The sequence below is a fragment of the Mytilus edulis genome, chromosome 12, assembly GCF_963676685.1.
Source record: "Mytilus edulis chromosome 12, xbMytEdul2.2, whole genome shotgun sequence".
NCBI classification, from domain to species: Eukaryota; Metazoa; Mollusca; class Bivalvia; order Mytilida; family Mytilidae; genus Mytilus; species Mytilus edulis.
The window spans coordinates 59,472,436-59,493,752 of NC_092355.1; the positions used below are offsets into that span (position 1 = coordinate 59,472,436).

The 21,317-nt window shown below is 32.3% G+C and overlaps 1 protein-coding gene across 1 annotated transcript; it reads left to right on the forward strand.

Annotated features, from left to right (window-relative positions):
• Positions 1–8,515: 8,515 nt before the first annotated feature.
• LOC139499587 (tribbles homolog 2-like) lies at positions 8,516–20,498 on the forward strand. The gene is made up of 4 exons (XM_071288339.1): positions 8,516–8,787; positions 12,756–14,243; positions 16,839–17,131; positions 18,817–20,498. Exons 2-4 carry the CDS (start codon positions 13,980–13,982, stop codon positions 19,286–19,288), a joined length of 1,029 nt encoding a protein of 342 aa, XP_071144440.1. The 5' UTR covers positions 8,516–8,787; positions 12,756–13,979; the 3' UTR covers positions 19,289–20,498.
• Positions 20,499–21,317: the final 819 nt, after the last annotated feature.

The following is a 21,317-nucleotide window of genomic DNA, read 5'->3' on the forward strand; positions in this document are numbered from 1 at the left end:
TTTTTTTTATTATATATATTCAAGATTATATTTGATTTATTGGTGTTGGCTAAACGTCCAGTGACAATTATTTTAAGCTTACATATATGACAAAAAAAGATTAAAAGATTTAACAAAACATGTTGACATCTAAACGTCCAGTGACCATTATTTCAAGTATATATACTAAGACAAATTAAACTTAAGAGATTTAACAATAACATGTTGTTAGAACCTGAATATTGACCCCTTTAAAAGTTCTATGTATTCTTTTCTCTCCGTATAAACACTTTAAATCGTGACTAGTTACGTTCAGAAATTGTTTATTGTTGTGTATTGACCTGCGCATAACAAACTGATCTAATACCATCGTGATTCGATATCTATTTCAAAACAAAAGTGTAAATAAACAATGTTATTTCAAAACTGACCGTTGTTTATGCTGATTTGTTGAATTTTACAGTTAGTATCAACTACATTCAATTATTTGAGTCTCTGGGTTGGGTTTTCAGAGAATTTTGCACGGGAAAAGAAAAAATAAACAACAGCGAACATTAAGCATATTTTTTAAAACAAAAATGTCCTTAAATTTAAAGAATATATAGAAATGAAGATCTCCTATACAGAGTGACCCTCATACATAAAATAATAATGGATATATCTTTGGATTTCAACAGACACGATATTATTTCATTATTAAATGTGTACTTCCTTTCTTAAAACAGAGTGTCGAATTACACAGGTTACACTGTATATATGTTAAGATAAATTGTAAAACGTCTATACAGGCCACTAGACTTGCTGCGGGTTCCTTCCTATTTTTTCTTTCAATTTTACCTTTTTAACAATTTTGCTGCTATACCAGAGATTGCCATTATGTTGAAACATGCAGAGTAAAAGAGGCTCCCCAAATGGTTTTATTATTCGCAATTTGGAGTATTTTGTTTGGTCACTCAGTGAGTAACATTTTCATGTGTTCCCGCAACATTTCTATCCTATATGTTCCTAAAGCATTATGTTATGCATGTCTTCGATAGCCTTTAGCTTTAAGCCTGAATTTCAATTTGCCATTCTAACAATAATATATTAACTAAAATGTCAAATGTGCACATTACGACCACTTATCCAAAGCAGAACTTTGAAAATTCCAATATAGGAGCATTAAGCATCTTTTTTCCAATCATAATTATTTCCCACATCCAACCTTTATTTCTGGAGAAAAAAAGGTCATATATTGCAAAATAATCTAAATATCATCATCTTTTTGGATGTAACTACGTCATAATATATTGTTTTACATCATACAGGTTCGTAGGTAATAACGCTCAATAGATTGCATGGAGAGGTTTGTTTTCCTGACACGATCAATAAAATACCTGTGCATGACATCAGCGTATTGCTTAATTAGCAACTCTCAAACTCAATATGTGCGTTGTGATTTCAGCTTTGAAATCTTTGAAATCAACAACCTTTTGAAAAATGTAAAGTACTGTAGTATGTTCGCATTTGTGATGTCTTTCAGTGGTAAAATTATAATTTTTTGCACCCAAAAAGATAATAAACAATTAACTTTTTTATTTTTCATCTCTTTTGTAGTAATGAGACAGCCCTTCCCGCTTTACTGGAGTGTGAGTGTACTAAAAGCTAATTTACTTAGAACCATACATATATGTGATACATTGAGTTAAAATCATAACAACCTTAAGGAATTATTCAACAAAAACCATGAACAACAAAAAGCAAACCGTTCCTTTCCTACGTGTCATTTTATATCATTTTCAATACAAGACATGAAAGGAGAACCGTTCCCTGAGCCATAGGCAACAACCTTGGTAATCGGAGTTCTTAAAAAAAGATAGAAATTCCGTGATGGGAAAACCACTCCTGACCTGCGTCACAAAATTGGATTTTCTGACGGTTATATACAATTCTTAAAACAGATCAATACTATACCGTTAAGATATTCTTTGAGAAAGCAGGACATAAAACAGTGCGTCAAAGCTATAAAAACAGTGTTAGAAAGTTCTTCTACAAATACAAAATAAACAGATAAATTAATATTCGTCGGTTGCAAAACACTAAAAATATCTTTAGAGAGATCAGGAAATATAACAGTGCAGCAAAGCTATGAAAACACCGCTAGAATTTATTCTACTTCTGTACCATCAAACCAAAATAAACTGATAAATTAATGATCGTCGGTTGCAAACCCCTAAAAAATAACTTTGAGAAAGCCGGAAATATAGCCGAGTGCATCAAAGCTATGTAAACACCGCTAGCAAGTTGTGCTTCTTCTGTACTACAAATCCAAAATAAACTGATAAATTATTAATCGGCGATTGCAACACACTAAACATATCTTTGAGAAAGCATGAAGTATATATCAGTGCATCAAAGCTATGAAAACACCACTATAAAGTTCTTCTTACGTACTGCAAATAAAAAAGGAACTGATAAATTAATAATTACATAGATGTATGTTTCATTATAATACGTTATTCTGATTAGCTAACTGCACATCACGTGTTATTCCTTAAGCAGTTGTATCACACAATAAAACTTATCATTCATGATGACACGAGGTCCCATAATAAAGTGCACAGGTGAATTAAATAAAAACATGATGTAAATGGTGTTTTCGTGATCCTAGCTAACAAATGTAATTATAAGTATTGAATGCTTCTTTTTGTAACTTCATAGGGTTGTAAAAGCGTTGACCGTGCGCACATTTTTAGAATGAATCGCTTCCGCGCTTCATACAAAATGTACTTCGGTCAACGCTTTTACACCCCAATAAAGTTACAAAAAGAAGCATTCAATTCTTAAATAATCGTCGGTTGCAAAACACTTAAAAATATCTTGGAGAAAGCAGGAAATAATGTTCAGTGCAACAAAGGCTGTATATGAAGCACCGGTAGCAAGTTGTTCTTCTTTGGTACTACAAATAAAATAATAAACAGATAAATTAATTAACTAATTATCGTCGGTTGCAACACACTTTAAATATCTTGAGGAAGCAGGAAATAAAGCAGTGCAACAAAATTATCATCTTCGCTAGCCAAGGGTTACGATCCACTCCCGTTCTCCCGTGACGAGAACGGGAGTGGATCGTAACCCTTGGCAAGCGAAGATGCAAAATTATGGAAACATCGCTAGCAAGTATAGTTCTTCTTCTGTACTACAAATAAAAAATAAACAGATTAATTAATAATAGTCGGTTGCATAACGCTAAAAATATCTTTAAGAAAGCATACGAGGAATATAAGTGTATCAAAGCTATAAAAAAAAATGCTAGCTAGATGTTCTTACGTACTACAAATAAAACTGATAAATTAATAATTGTCGGTTGCAACACACTAAAAATATATTTGAGAAAGCAGGAAATATAACCAAAAAAAAGTACCAGTTTTGTATTACAGGGCATGTATAGAATGAATTAGATTTTTAGCAGACCGAAAATGTGTGACATCCATTTCGTTCACATCTTGATCAATATTTTCATTTGTATATTTAGATCAGAGTAAGCGGGCACCGACCACTGTTGGACAATCGAGTGGGCACCGACCACTGTTGGACAATAAGCGGGCACCGACCACTGTTGGACAATAAGCGGGCACCGACCACTATTGAACAATAAGCGGGCACCGACCACTGTTGGACAATCGAGCGGGCACCGACCACTGTTGGACAATAAGCGGGCACCGACCACTGTTGGACAATAAGCGGGCATCGACCACTGTTGGACAATAAGCGGGCACCGACCGCTGTCGGACAATAAGCGGGCACCGACCCCTGTTGGACAATAAGCGGGCACCGACCACTGTTGGACAATCGAGCGGGCACCGACCACTGTTGGACGAGCGCAGCAAAGGGGAGAAATTTGTAAAAAGTCCTTGTATCAAATAAATATGTATATTCTATATAATCAACATGATCTTTCTTAATCTGCTCATCTCAGTGGCGGATCCGGGGGGTCCGTGGATTGGACCCCCCTTTTTGACGACCAATGCATTTCACTATAGGGACATATAATTGGACCCTCTCCTTTTTATCCTGGGTTGGGAACCCCCTATTAAAATGGCTGTATCCGCCTCCGGCAGCTTATAGTAATAGCTCCTGGAACACAGTATATGGGCGTTTTTCAATAAAAACGTATTTTCTTGTCCTATTCACTTTAAAAAAAATGTGTTTGATCTTTGCAAGTATTTTTTTGTGCAGTCAGTACATTGATTTAGATTTAACATTTTTAAGCAAAGAAACAGTTTATTTTTAGAGGGATTGATAAGATATTGACTCCTGAATGGTCCAAAACAACCAAAATGGCATGTCCCTAGACCGCCTGTTCAACATTCATACTCTAAAATATCGTAAAAAAATGAAGAAATAAATGGGTTTTTTACTTTACATAAGTTCTTTAATAATTCAAAAGTATGTTCAGAGCCAACATATTCTAATAAACACATTTCAATATAGGTTTTTTAATTTCAGAAGGTGTGTCCCTCACAAAATGTCCACTACGAAACGAAGTCATTAAAATTTGCCAATAAACAGTTTTATAAAATCAATGTAATCTTTGTTTGCAAGAGATATATACATTAGGGTCTTACAAAAGAAGTGATGCTTTTATAACGGCAATTAAATTGTTGGTAAGAAAAATTTAGCACATCCAATGGACCAGAGTGATACCGTATTTTTGATAATGTCCCCTACGAAACGGGTCAAATCTCCTTCAGTATCTGGTTTTAAAATTATGAAAAAAATATCAGTGTACAGCTTGATAAATGCTTTGATGAATACAATCAGTCTTGTTACTATTGCAATAGAGGGATTGTGGGGAAAAATAAAACATGCGAATACGTCCCTTACGAAACGGTCCCCTACGAAACAAGTATGGGAGAAAAACGTTTCGTAGTGGACACTACCACTACCATGGAGTCTTTTTTTAATCTTTTTTCAATTATATTCGTGCAAAACAAATAACAAGGGTTAGTTTCGTGTAATTTTTATTATGTTTTTATTAACATATAATAGGGCTGATGTCAACTACGAAACTTTTTGTCCACTACGAAACGGTTTTGTCCACTACGAAACGCATCAAAATGTCCACTACGTAACATGAGTTGAACCTTCATATGTGAAGTACTGTCTAATCATCGATAAAAATGGTTTTCCAATTCAGAAAAAAAATGATATTTTTCTAGTATTTAAACAGTTGGAAACCAGGTTGAAATAGAACAAAAGAATCGAAGCTCTTTATTAGAGAAGGCGATAAATGTTTACTGTATTGTTTACTATAGTGACAAATTTTTTAAAAGTTAATAGAAACAAACAAAACTGCAATTTTCTTCTCAATAACGAGGTGTTTTATTTCAAAAACACCATTTGCATAAGTTTTCAATTTATCTAGTACATAGTTAAGCAGAACAATTAGATATCAAGTCGACGACATGGTATCTTTCAAGTTGGATGACGAAAATGCATAACCTCCGATTTTTTTGAAAAAATTACAACGGACGGAAAACATGTCAATCTATTAGTTCAGTTATTTTCGTGTCTGCCCTTCCATTATGTGTCTGAAGAAAAAATTCCAAAAAATAGGTACCAATTGTATCGAAAGAGAAAATCGAGTGCACCTATTTATGTTAGGGCGTGTTTGAGTTGAGTATTTTGTCTTGGTATCGTACAAAGTAAGAATATTTCATACATCGTCTCGCTTCAGATTCTATCATTTTTATATATTAAAGCTACAGTTTGACTTTATAACACAAAAAAATAACAGTACTAAAAGATGAAATATATGGGTCAAGTGAAATACCTATCTAATGAGTCACAAAAACAGAGAAGGTGTGTTCGAATAGCTATTTTTCTACTGAAAGTACTTGACGACAGTCTTACAAGTTGGATGATGAAAATGCATATCTTCGAAAAATTCTATTTTTTTGTGTGTGATAACTAGGGTTTATAGTCTTCAACCACTAAAAAAATCTAGTCTGCCCTTCCACGAAATATTTAATTAGAATTTTTTTAAATGTTTATGATTTTTCGAAAATTCCACCTGACAACCGATCAGACAATAGTTTTAAGTTGAATCAATGCAGACAAGATCATTAACTGATGCTCATTAGCTAGTTGATACATTTGTCTTTTAAAATATAACTGGCATATAAGGATCGTATTGGTGCAATGTGGATAAATTTATCGGTTTCCAAGAGCAAAATTGGTAGCGCGTCATCGCTACAATGGCTTCCATTTCTACGATTGTGAAAATGAACTGGCGTAATGGGGAGATAATTTTGACGAAGTAGGATCCTGACTGTAAAGTAAACAAACTGGAATGTCTATAGGAAACATTTAAAATTGCAAAAAATATGTGTGTTTAGAAGAAATTTCGTAGGGGACAAAAGTCCCCTACGAAACAGTACACAAATTATGAAAATAATGTCATTTTAAAGAATATTTAAGATTGCACTTTTTGTTTACAAACAGGTCTATTATAGAGGTATTCAAAATAACTCTTGAAATTAAATTTTAGACAAGTTGATTTTCCATTTTTTTTAGGTCTGAAAGTTACGCTTTTATTGAAAAACGCCCATATACATCATGCATTGCATAATTATAAGTGATTTAGTTGACCCCGCCGTATTCTGTATGTGCCCGTCACAAGTCAGGAATCTGTTATTTAGTGGTCTGTGCATGTATACTATTTATTTTTCGTTCATTATTTTGTACACAAATCAGACCGTTAGTTTTCTCATTTCAACGGAATTTTATTGCATTTGAAATTTCGGGACCTTTCATAGCTGACTAAGCAGTATGCTTTTTACTCATTGTTGAAGGCCGTAATATGATCTGCAGTTGTTAATATCTGTGTCATTTTGGTCTCTTGTGGAGAGTTGTCTCATTGGCAATTATACTAAACCTTCTTATTTTCATATTTTTATCTAGTATAGAACTTTCATTAAATAAAAGAAATCGCAAACAAATAGTTTTCCATATTTAAGCGTAATTGAATTAAAGTGTTGCAGCTAATTCAACAGCTGATGACGTAGAACGGTTTGAAATATAAATTGATGATATTGATTTCATAAAGGTTTGGAAGTGCAGTGAGTAAATATGATGCCGCGAGATACTTGAATATATACATTTAGTTTATTTGTTTCCTTCAAAAATATTATCAATCCAATGTGCATGTTTTTCATTATTCTAATAAGCAATAAGCAAACTTTTACCCCTCGACATTATTTATATACATGTAGAATCATTCAATGTTCCACAAACATTTATATGATACTGTTTATCTGAGACGCAATAACTAATCGAGGTTTTAATCAAACTTAGTACCGAAATGATTCTGCGTCCTAAACAAAGACAACAAATGTATCCGTGATAAATTTATTTATAAATTATATTTGTTGTTGTATGAAATACCCTCAGGCAAAGTTCATTCACCTATGCTGAGTTTGGCTATACATTTGCAAGGCCTTTTAGGTGTGATGCTCTTAAATGCTTTGTGTAAATACTCTTGGTTTCCCTTCGAGCTTTACACCCAAGGAATATTTTTGTCCTGCCAAGTGAACTCAAATCTGTGTCATAAAATTGAGAATGGAAATGGGGAATGTGTCAAAGAGACAACAACCCGACCAAATAAAAAACAACAGCAGAAGGTCACCAACAGGTCTTCAATGTAGCGAGAAATTCCCGCACACGGAGGCGTCCTTCAGCTGGCCCCTAAACAAATATATACTAGTCCAGTGATAATGAACGCCATACTAATTTCCAAATTGTACACAAGAAACTAAAATTAAAATAGTACAAGACTAACAAAGGCCAGAGGCCACGTTTATATAATATAAACAATGGTGGATTCATGGGGGTCCGTGGGTTGGACCCTCCCCTTTTTTAACGATCAATGCATTTAAATGGAAATATATGGTTGGAACCCTCCATTTATCCTTGGTTGGGAACCCTCCTTTTGAAACTGGCTGGATTCGCATCATTCGCCCCAGATATACATACATGGGTTGGGGGGTACATGTATATGTATATATAAAGTGCCTAGAAAATCTACTCGGGTCCTAATGATATGTTTTCCGCAAATAATAAAAAAATAGTATAAGGACCTAAAGAGCTATACGGTTCCACAGCTACGACAACATCGCCTACCATTGCGCAGATCGACGCGTTTTCCTCTTCTCTAACTATATTTGTGAATTTAAAGAAAAAAAGGCAGCTGGATCAAGGTCAGGAACATAATTCAGTCCAAAAAGGTCAGTCAAACACAGAAAATGAAAAAGCGCAAATTTTCAACAGGGGTGGAACTGGATCCGCCTCTATCTTTCAAAGTAGCGGGTCAAAAGCCTTTCATGAAAATTTCCATTGAAGACCTGTTGGTGACCTTCTGCTGTTGTCTGTTCCATGGTCTTTAACACATTCCCCATTTCCATTTTCAATTTTATTCATTCAATGGTATTTTTCATGCTGCGTATTACTGTAATCTCATGTAGGATGAGCCAAAGCGGACATTGACCTCTGTCTCAACTTAACTTTTAACTGTTGAATACCTATACATGACTTCCATTTTGTTATCACAGTTTAACTGTTTTTCTCACTTAAAACATTTTATAAAAATCGAATGTCCATTTATTTTTAACGAGGAAAATGTTTTACGTGACAAGGTTCTGCTAAAACAAGTACGTGTTTTCTATCAGGTTATTTACATGACGAAATGTCAATGTAGTAGTATGTACGGAGATAATTATTGGTAAATTTGCATAGATGTGTTTATAACATCCAAGGCAATGATACCAGGTAGGACTGAATTGTATCTTCGTATAATTTCTTTCATGACATATATAGTAACTGGGGTTTTGATTCTTATTGATTTCTTATAAAATATGAAAATATATCTTCAAATTAAATGTGTTCCTGACATGTCAAACTTTATTTTTTTTGTTATTTGGTCTTGAACACCACTAACACATTTTTTTAAATGCATATAGTGCATCAAATATAACATGTATAAATAAAACTTGTGAATGACGCACACTCCATCTTTTTCTTCTTCTACCTCTGTCTCTCTGCTAAAATATAAAAAAAATATATGGCTTATTAAAGTCACGAAAGCAGAAAAGAATACTATAATCACATGCATCATTGTTATTGCTATAGAAACACGGTGAATCTTCACAGGCACTTGTCTCGGAATTCCACCCCCCCTTTTTTTCCCTAATATACATGTATGAGGTATGTATAGGGAAAAAATCTGAGACCAGTATGAAATTTATGTCAATTCTAATGAGACTCTTATCAACTGCATGGGACCCGTGACCAAATGACGGGAATTTATACAATTGGACAATGAGTAAACCCAATTCATTATTGTAAGCTTGAGATAAATTGGCAATGCAAAACGAGAACGATACTGAAAAATAAACAAGCCTGATTTCTGCAATAAACCTTGCCTCTCTCAAAATAATATAACTACAGAAATGCACTAAATTATAGGATCCGGTCTTAAATTAGTAGAGAAATAGGCTAAAATAGAACACTAAGGTGGTGCGATTTAGGGGAAGGGGGGGCTAGCAAATACATGTCCCGTATATATAAAAAAGTTATTTTGTTACACATGTGTCACATGTATACTAAATTGATCGGAATTTGTTTAAATTTCTTGGTGGTAGAGCCAGAAAACGGTTTATCTTGTTTCATATTTGTATACGAATTTGCTACACAAGACGGCATAAGAACAACGAAACAGTGAACATGATCTTTTCCATATTTATGCGAAATTTCAGCGATCCACAAGGGGGCGGGGGTTTAAACCAATGCACTTGAATGGGGACATATGGTTTGAACCCCCCCCCCCCTTTTCCCTTTGAAAACGGCTGGATCTGCCCCTGGATTTCAATGCATTACTGGTTAATTATAAAATACGAAATAAAAGATGTGCATGATATGACTGTCAATGAGACAGCTCAAATGAAATAGAAGTTGAAAACTAAAAAGGCAACGGAACGGCATTTCAACATTTAGCAAAACACATGAATGATACCGCAAATTAAGCTATAAATTTGAAAGCGGTAAGTTTATTCCAAACTGCTTCATTTCCGTTATTAAAAAAAATCAAAGGGAATTAATTTGAATTCTTGTGATATCACAGGTGTCATAATAATCAGTAATTACATGTTATTAACTTGTATTTATTGTTTACAAACTACCAATTTCATAACAAGATATTATCAAACATTGTTTTGTAACGGGTTTTCCCTCGGGCTTACCGACAAAAAATTAATAAAAAGTAACAATCAATAATAATTTACATATTTGATTATATCAATTATTTTCATGTCTGAAAATAAATTTCAGCTGATTTTAAAATAGATTTCAATTATTATTTGCAGTGGTCAACAAAAAGATGACAATAAACATGCACACAATAACCGGATAATAAAAATAAATTATAATACTGCAGTTTGCAGTAAGGGGTGACCATTTGATAATTTTTTTTAGGGGAAGGATTCTGAAAATGAAATAACCTGTCCTCGTTTAAGTACTGAAAATAAATAACTTGTACATAACGGTATGCAGATATATGTGCACATAGAATCCAGGAAATAAATGTGTACAAAACTGAAAAAAACTATTCGCGTGACAAAGCAACGGAAAAAATATGCGCGGCAACAGATGATAATTAATAAATAATCTCGGAAAACCCTTCCCCCTTTTTTAATACAGTTTTGACCGGGCAATATGTTGCATAATTCTAAAAAAAAAATGTTTTTAAATATACATGTATACAAATATTCAAAATTGATTCAACCCATTGCATGGCCTATTATAATACATTATTTAGTTCTTGAGGTACTACTTTTTTAAAAATTTTGCCGAAGGTCTGAAATTTACCTTATTTTTCATGTCAAGGCTGTCAATGATTCAGTTACTACTAATATTGACGTGTCACGCTTGTCAGTCAGTTACGTGTAACTCAATTAAAAACACAAGTCAATTTACAAATGTGACTAACACGTATAGCCTCAAATCTTCATTTTGCATGAGAAAAAATATTTTTAAAAAATCCATTCAATATTTTTATGTAACTGAGATATTATTTACCCTTTTCTCTTCTATTGTGATGTTTCCTCCATCAAAAACAATGACACGTGTACATATGCACGAAAATCACTAATTTTGTATTATTTTTTTACATGCAGTGCGAATATGTTTGTTGCCATAAATACATACTCTTTTTGTTATTCAGATTTTGATTTGAAAGAATATTTCAAATAATAAGCATGCTTTAAATGCAACAAAATGGTTTACTTTAAAAAAAAACCAAAAAAAAAACAAACAAAAAACGTTATCATATAAGATATAAATAAATAAATGAATTGCAAACAAAGTACTGTATTTCCTGACGGGTTAATTATATATAAAATGCAAATATTATATATAATAAGAAACGATTTATCTGATGTAGAAAAACTTAGTGATTTTTATGTTCAAGCCATCGACACCATTACAAGAAAACAAATTGGGGTCCAACATTAAAAGTCCGTGGATAGGGGACTCTGCTCTTTACTGTAATTAAACTGTGAATTTGCAGTTTATTTATACTTATCAGTCGTGTACCTTATCCTTTTATGTTTGTTCAAAATTTCATGGCAATAATCATTTTACTCAGGGTTCTCACTAAGGCGAGTCCACGAGTCCTGGACTCATCAAAATATGTCTGGACTCACCATTTTTCAAAACTGTCCACAGATGCATCAAGATTGAAATATTTTGTAAAAACTGAACACAAATATCATCATTTTATAGCAAAATTTTAAAAGTGATCTGAATTTAATGTCATTTCATTGCTCTGTTAGGAAATAGACTAAAATATTACACATTATATTGCAGAAAAATATATTCTTCTTGCTGTTGGACTCATCATGGCTAAAAATGACGAGTCCCTGGACTCGCCTTCAAAATATAACTGAGTAATTATTATGATCGTACATTTACGATGTTAGAACCGTTTTTTGACTGGAATACTCGTTTTATAACACCAATCAAATTGCGTCATCTGACAAAAATCAACAACCAAAAAAAGTACAACCCATAACAGCATATAATGTATTCAATGCAACAAAAAATATTGCGTCATCTACTAACTGTAAATTACAAAAAGTTGCATCAGTAAAGCAATGTTTTCGTTTTTAAAAATGTTTCGCTCTAATTCAGTTCCCCGATTCATATATTTTTTGGAAAAAATAAGAGCCAAGATTTATATCAAAATTGCTAGGAAACAAAACAATAACTTACAATGTCTATATAATATTATTAAATCTAAATTATGAATAATTAAAAAAAATAAAAGTATTATCGTGATCAACATGATCAAGCATCTTACACAATTTTTCTGAAGAAGTTTTGTTTTCTTTCAAAGTTTGCATCATATTATTATATACATATAGAAGAATATGTCAAAGTTTTATTTCAATAATACATGATCAACTACGAGTTATATACACATATCCCCTTCCTGGCCGACACTGTGCGTTTCTTCGAAACAAACAATACATATGACATTATATGATATAATATATTATGTGACGCACTCTTTTTTATTTCTAATCTGTTACGAGTTTCATGATAAGTTTGCCTCGGTTTCTCGAGCTCGGTTTTAAGATTGTATGTCTCTTTTGAAACTACAACAGTAGTGAACTATGTTTTTTAGTATAATTTAAATATATAACACCTGAAATATGCTTGCATCATTTTTTTTCTTTCAGATCAAATGATTGCATCATAACGAAACCAGGATTTTACTTTATAGTAAACAAAGAAAATCTTAACCTATAAAATTACTATTTTGATGACGTGTCTTCGATACGTCACTGTTTATGAACGAATAATCAATCAACATTTGCCATATATGGTGTTAAGTCATAGGGATATCCCATTGTTTTTGCTTAAAATAGACACCGGTCAACCAATCATTTAGCGTGATTTGCAAACGTGTGTTGTCCTGTGGAAAAATTGCGAGATAATCCGAACGGAAGAATTTCATCAATGAAATGAAGACAGACTGCCGCGTACAATATAGTTCTGGAACGTAGTAGCTCAGTGCGCATCCAAATACAAGTGCGTTTTGTAAAATTAACAGTTATTTGATATCAAATACAGAATTCAAATATTTTTTCATCCTTTTGTATTTCACATACGATTTCTAAATTTGAAATAGTGTTCGTCGCAAAACAAGGCGGAAGAATTCGCAGGTGCACTTGGTTATAAGACGGTTATACTACACGTTGCTAATAAAATCAGTACAATGGCGAACGCAATGGAAGTAAGTACAGGTCTTTGAAAGGGGAGGGTTGGTACATCGTGCCCCTCCCGAGAGTTTCCAGAGAGTGTGCTTACACTTAGGACTACAACTAATACAATCAAGATACTTTTGTGGATTTTTTGTTGACCATTTCATTTACAACGCAGAAGGAACCCGGTGAATGACTGATCGTTAGGTAATATTTGGATATACGCATTTCATCATAAGCTGAAACACGCATTAAGTGAATTTCAAAAACTTTGCAACATTATTCCAAATTCTGATATTGACGAGCACACTCTCCTATTCGGAACTGTTGGAAACACGTGGAAAATCGTTGACTTTTTAGCGCGGTTTTGTGTGAAGGTGCACACGAGGAAATTAGCGTTTTGTTTTGAACTTCGTTGAAGTCGAGACAAAAACGATTTTGTTTTTATACACTGCCAGTAAGCAAAACTGTGATATTAATCTGTTTTGTTATATTTATTTAAAACAATTAGTTGAAACTAAACGTGAAACTTGATCTCATTTATTTGTGCGAATATTTGATTTGCATTGTTCTTTGTTTCATTTCTGGAGGGAAAAGGAAAGTGAAACTACAAACACTGGACAAAGGAAACATTCCGATTCCATATCAAAGTTGAGAGAATAATCATCTCGACGACAAACTAATTAGTTTATTATATTAATGAGCGTTACACGTTCCAGGCCCAGACTTCAAATTCCGAGTCATGGGCCAAGGAAGAAAACAGATCATTTTGACATTTCATTTAACTTAGTTCCTGGAAATCTCAGTCCAGATTTACAACCTTCGTCACCTCAGCCAAAGTTTCCAGAGAAATACTCTCCTCAGAATGTTTCCAAGATTGGAAGATACCTTTTATTGGGACAGATTGAAGGGGATGCATACAAAGCTGTGAATTGGCAGAATAATGAAGAATATATCTGCAAGGTAAATATAAAAGTTTGATTTGTTTATTGGTGTTACTGTTTATGCTACTAAATAAATGTACATGTACATCATATACACAAATTTTACTCACAATTTATTTACTGCACAGTTGTATAAATGACTAAAATGTAGGTAACATTAAAAGATTTGATAGAGTTGTCTCCCCATGAATGAAAATTTTAGGAATTTCCCCAATACACAAATTTCCAAGTTTCAAATATACACAAAGGGGTATTACAGAATATGGAAGTTGAATTTGAAATTCATTTATATATTTATATATTTCTTGAAAAACATGAGGTTTCAACTTTGATAATTATTGAATATATGATAAAACATGAAACACACCTGTCTGAACAAAGGTGTTTCACCTGGTGAGTCATGCCTGAACAAAGAAAGTGTTATAGAACAATGAGGTGGCAATTCTCAGGTAATTGCTTTCATTTAGTAACTTCAAAGGAAATCAATTGGATTTAGAAATTTTAGTACAAAGGAATTTTTAAATAAAGAAGAAAAAAAAGAATAGACACTGATTTTTCGCTTTTTCAAATAGAGATACATATGTATATTTATTTATAGATCTCATATCAGGTATTAAAAAAAGTTCTTTCATGTCTCAATTTTTGGAAAAATTTCATAATACAAAAATCAGAAGTCTTTGTATTTAAATATAAAGCTGATGAAAATGCTATAAGATAATGATAACGTATTAACACTTTCTAGATATAACTACCAAATTATGACACATTACCAACATTTATGATTGGCACACTCAATGATTGATTTATTATATAAGAAATATTAGATTGTCATGAATGGATAATTAGTAGAACATGCAATGTCATCATTATCCTAAAATAAATCTCCAGACAGCTGACCTTTGTTCTGAATTAATGGGATGATGGGGATATCATGCAGAGGTCATATAGGTCAAACTTCCTGCTGAAAAAATAACATGTTGTAACAGTCGTCAACAAAGGAGAATACAAAGAAGTCTATGTATCTTGAATGATGATATTTTAAAGAAAAATATCCATACAGTTCTGTTGCTATAACAATAAAGAAGACATTTCGTCAACATTTTCCACTGATTGTACTATGATGATACTTTAAAGAAAATTTTTTACATTCAGTCCTGTTGCTTAAGCAATAAAAAAAACATATCTACATTTATAGATATTGCTCCATAGTTAACAAAAATTGCTGCATTTTAAAGTTTTCAACAACAAAAGTATTCGTCAATGCTGTTGACAAATTGTGCAATGACAGAACAAAGGGCATTATTCAAATGTTGTAAAAATCATTTATGCACGAGTAGGATGTACAAAAGGAAATGCTTGTTATATCATTTGAAAAGGAAGTGAATACAACCATTATAATGTTGTGTATTTAAACAAGGTAAATACACATCCTGATTTCAAGCTATTACAATATACATGTTATATATATGTGTGTATAGAAGGAAGTTTAATAGCGGTTATCTATCATGATTTTGGATATGGTTCCTGTTTCAAATACAGTCCCTTTGGCTCAGACTTGAAAGGCAGAACTATTTCTGTGTTAACAATATATTTTTCTTAACCTTACACTATACTCTGCATGTAAGACATGTATTACTGACTACATAGCACAAATAAATACTTTAAAAAAATTATTAATGGTCCAATTAATAAACGTCACTTTTGTACAATCTTCTTGATCAAACAAAGAATTTTTGCTATGACAAATCTTGTATTAGATGACACCATGAGTTCTGGAGTGGAGGGCATTGACTTTCTCTGTTCATTGATTTCTCTTGTTTACTAGCTATAGCCATGATAGCTAGGGCTTGTTGCATTCCTCATCAACAAGCTAAAAATAAACCATAGGAATGTTAGTTCAGCAGCTGATTCATACAATCAATACACAGTTATCCAGTCAGAAAATCGTGAAATATTTCCCTGCCAGGCAATCATTTACTGATAAATTCAATTTAATTTCCTTTTACCAGGCTTCATCTTGTCAAAAATGTATTAGATTTTTAGTGCAGACCTAAATATTGATTTCTGCCTTCACTAAATATTGGAGGCGGTTTATTAAACTTTGATTTAATATTAAAGAAGTATAAGTTTATGTTTATTTATGAATGATCACAATTTATTGCCTTTGTTTCCTCTGCAAAACAGCTTTTACATGCATGCTGCACCTACATGTACTGTTTAAGTCTGTTTTATGATGCAATTCATTATTGCATGTTGTTTATCATGTGATAGATTAAGATGTATGTACACATGTACCTGTAATGAAAAAATACACATGTATGAGCATTTTATGAAGTGTACATGTACAATAAATGATCATTTCATACATCATATGTTATTTACACAAAACATCATGTATAAAAATAAGTATAAATCAGCTGATAGAAAGCTTTAAATAAAATTAAAAATGATTATTGAAAATTCAAAGCATTTCAATTGTTCAGTATACATACATGAACAATGCATGTGTAGCACTGAATTGAGAGTTCTTGGGCTTTGTTTACAGCATACATTGTACATACATGCATTTTATATTTATGCATAAATTAAAAACTTTGTTCCTTTTCTCTTTTAGGTGTTCCCAATAACTCGATACAGAGAAATCTTGGCAGCATATTGGCAAGTGGATTGCCATGAGAATCTTAGCAGCATTTCTGAGATTATTCTTGGAGAAACCAAAGCATATGTTATATTTGAAAAACATTATGGTGATCTTCATTCCTACGTCCGCCAGAGAAAACGGCTGAAGGAGGAGGAAGCTCATAGATTGTTTGAACAAATTGTTTCCGCTGTGGAATATTGTCACAGTAATGGAATAGTGCTACGAGATCTCAAACTAAGAAAGTTTGTCTTCAAAAATCCTGAACGGTAAGTTTATTTTTGAACATGACGATTTTTGGTTTACTTTTGCTTGGTCAAGACAATCAAATGTATACCCCTGCCCTTGTCTAATGGATACTGAACCTTTATTCACCAAGAAAATCTGACATACTGAATGCTTGAAATAGAAATCGTACAAAAAGAAAAACTATAAACTGAATTATAAAATAGTTCAGTAACTTCCTGATTGCAGGCTATTTATTGAAATCTACTCCAAACAGATCAATGGCGGTTGTTAGATTTGCAAAATCAATGATACTTTTTATCAAATAGGTTATGGGGAAGTGTAGGTAGATTTACAAATAGAAATGTTTCTGTCTGATAACATTTATTTTTGGTATAGATTGTTTTAATGTAATTAAGTATATCCTACATATCAACATTATTTTTATTATCAAACCTACCAGCACAGTACCTTATTGACGTTTTACCTACTACAACATATTTAATGTAATATAAAGTAGGTGTAACAATATATCAGATGAGATTATGTACAACACGATTTTGCAGCTCCACCCAATCATTTAAACACAGGATAATAAAAAGAAAGGCCTTTACTATTAAATCTGTATTTATGTATTAGACACACCCAAAGTTTAAACCCATTTCCTTTAACAACAATTCAGGCAAGAAATATGATGAATAAATTTTGTTTACATTAGTGAATACACATGTACATTGTTGTAAACAAATTAAATGGCCATTGCCACTTGTCAGTTGTAAACAGGAAATGTAAAGGTTTAAACATGTACACACAGAAATAAACATGAAATTAACATGTATAATATATAGGCATGTATATTTCCTTGAATGTCAGATATTAGGGTTGGTGTTTATATGTCTAATTTGGCAGGTCTCCACAAGTTTATCTATTTAGTTTACTTTAGAGGTGAAATTAATTTGTATATTACATGTACAAGTACATTTCACTGACCATTATCAGGTCATAAAATTTTGCTGGGATAGGACATTTTTAATGGGGAGGATTTGGTTAACCATGTACATATACAAATCTATTTTTATGAACATTAATTATGTTATGTATTCTATAAATAAGAGTAGTATGTATATCTTTGTGGCCTAAATCATGTTAATTGAATATAGACAGAATTTTTAAAATGTAATTTGAAATTGTAAAGCTAAGCATTGAAAAATGCATGTTTTATTATCGAAATTTTATGATTAATTTGATTCAATCTGATTTGGTCATCCAAATTTTATCAATTGTACTAAATGTACTTCAATGGTTTAGTTGTTCTTACGAAAGGTCAACTGTCAGTGTCATAAATTAATGTAAAAATATCATTTTTTTTAAACCTTGAAAATGGAATTTCAAAATTTATGACATTGAAATTAACATATTGGAATTTGTATTGTATATTTAATCATGTGACTCATTGGGAGTTTCCTGTATTATTGTATTTTTTGCAATGAATAACAACGTTTGACCTATTTTATGTAATGCATCACTTGCATTAAATCATCCAGAATTAGCAGTTCTTTCTGTATTTTAGAGAAAATTATAAGTTAATTACCTTGCATATATACTATAGCATACATTTATAAATGCCATTTCTGCAGAGTTGTGCTTTAATATCATGAAGATGTGCATAGAAACTTCCTTTAAAAATTTTGCAACCATATTTGAACAGTTTATTTTTTTTTATTTCCAGGACTCAATTGAGACTTGATGGGTTAGAAGACGCACGGGTGTTAGAAGATGAAACCAATGACCGTTTGGCAGACAAACATGGATGTCCTGCATACGTTAGTCCAGAAATTCTTCATTCTAACGAAACATACTCAGGTCGAGCAGCTGATATCTGGAGTTTGGGAGTCATGCTCTACACGATGCTAGTCGGACGTTACCCATTTCACGATTCTGATCCGAGTACACTATTTAGTAAAATCCGTAAAGGCCAGTACAGTATTCCTCCAATGTTGTCGGTGAAGGCTAAATGTCTTATTAAAAGTCTGTTACGTCGAGACCCAGAAGACAGACTGACGGCCGGAGATGCTCTCCAGCATCCATGGATCAATGGGAAACAGTCACCTGGTTTTATGACAATCTTGGATCACAAACATAGTGATCAAACTGTTCCGAGCGTAGTATTTAATGGAGAAGAAGAAGAGTTCTTTCTCTAGAACAATATTGTCGTAAAGCATTCAGTTGAATTTCAAGCGCCAGTGTTTATTTTTGTTTATTTATTTGGAGTGACTTTTATTGAAATATAAAGACGATCTCTGTCGAAAAAAGACAGCTACGGGTAGAAACGATTATTAAGAACGAACTTTGAATGGTTGTTAACTGACATTCTGTCCATGTTTTAATGGCAGCTTTATAATCTAGGAAAAAACTTTATAAATGATTTTAATAGCAAAAGTTTTTGATTGTGCAATGCTGGTATGCTGAGCACAGCTCTGCACTTTAATACATGGTTGTTTTTTATTACACTTGGTCTGAATTTACTGTGATAAGCTGCACAATTTGGTCAATGAGTGTTGATACAGTAGATTGCTGGTTAGAACAAGTAGAAAAATTGAGAATGAGAGGATAAAAATTTGAGTGATTTATTTTACAGTCAAGTTGGACCAAGTGTAATTTTAAAGCAATAGAAGTTTCAAAGAAGTATGTATTATGAAAGTGTATTTTTTTTTTTTTTAAAGATTTCATGTGTGAATGGTGCCATTTGTAATCATTCATCCAAAGTCCATCCAATTCACATTGTTTATATGTTTTTCATTGTGTATGCTCAATCCAGAGTGATTAATATACATTTAAGTGTGCTTGTATTCATTGTATGTGTAGTGATGATTGTTTGTTTAGAAGTGTGTGTGTGTGTTTACGAACTTTAAAAGTTTTTATTTATTCCAGTTGCCATTTTCTAATCACAATCAATTTGTATACATGTGCTTTATAACAGAAACAAAATTTGAAATTAAGACAGGGTCGTCATGTTTTCATGATGCAAGCGTAACTTAATGAATTTGATCAAATGCTTAAAAAGAATTCCCAACTATGAAGTTCAGAAAACAAAGATCTAAGTGTATTTATTTTATGAAAGATTGAAATATAATTTTTTGTGTGTGTTTGTCAAAAATGAGTTTTTTTCATTGCTGACCATTCTTCCATGAAGATTATATTTCATGTGTGAAATTGATTAGTAAATGTGACTTAAATGAACTGTCCGTCATCACACAGGAGTGACTGTTTATTGGTTTTGTATTATAATATTCATACAATATTAATTTATACTTGTGTTGATGTTATTGTTACTAGAAATGTTATAAAAGGAACAGCCATGTCTATTTCACATAGATTTTTGGAGTTTCTAATAAAATACACAAAACAAAATATTTGTTTCTTGTCTGATTACATATTCTTTATTAGCACAATTTTCTTACAACACTATTTTGTTTGAAAAAAATGAAGGATATAGATAGAACAAACTGTTGGACTTCGACAATGAGCAAAATCACATACCTTCCCTTGTACATGTAGTATAAAGCTTTTAAAAAAAAATCAGCACACAAATGTAAAACAATTCAAAAGATAAATCTTACATCCTGGTTTTAAAAACAATCTAAACCAAAAAAAAAAAACCAAACACCCAAAATGCAGACTTTGATGGACAAAAACTAAGCTTCTGGTTTGGTAAATACATACAAAAGTATGTTGCACCATTGGGATCTTCGTGTATGTTAATGTTCAACTGTTTACCACAGTAGAACAATTGTTCACACTAAGTTAAAACTATAAAATTACTAAACATGGTAAATGAATTGAAGGCTTGGTTAGTCTGGAGTAGTTCATAACACAAGAAAGGCAGAGTACCATAACAAGAGAGCCCACAGTATGTAAATTTTGCCACTGGACGTTCAGTAAACAATAATCAATACATCTTTGAATATATAAATATAGATGAATGCTTCTCTGCACTATATAGTCTTGGATTGTTATGTGGACCAACGTCCGAACCCAAATCTTTGGGATCTTGACCTTTTAGATTATTTACTGAACGGGTAAACGTAAACATGGTAAATGTAAAAAAGGTGAAAATGTTGACGCTGAATTACAATTTCATGGTTCAGGAAAAGAAGCTTATCTTGTAGTCAAATGTGTCTGCAAAAAGCTTAATTAATTTTACATATTATGTCATACATTTGGACTGAC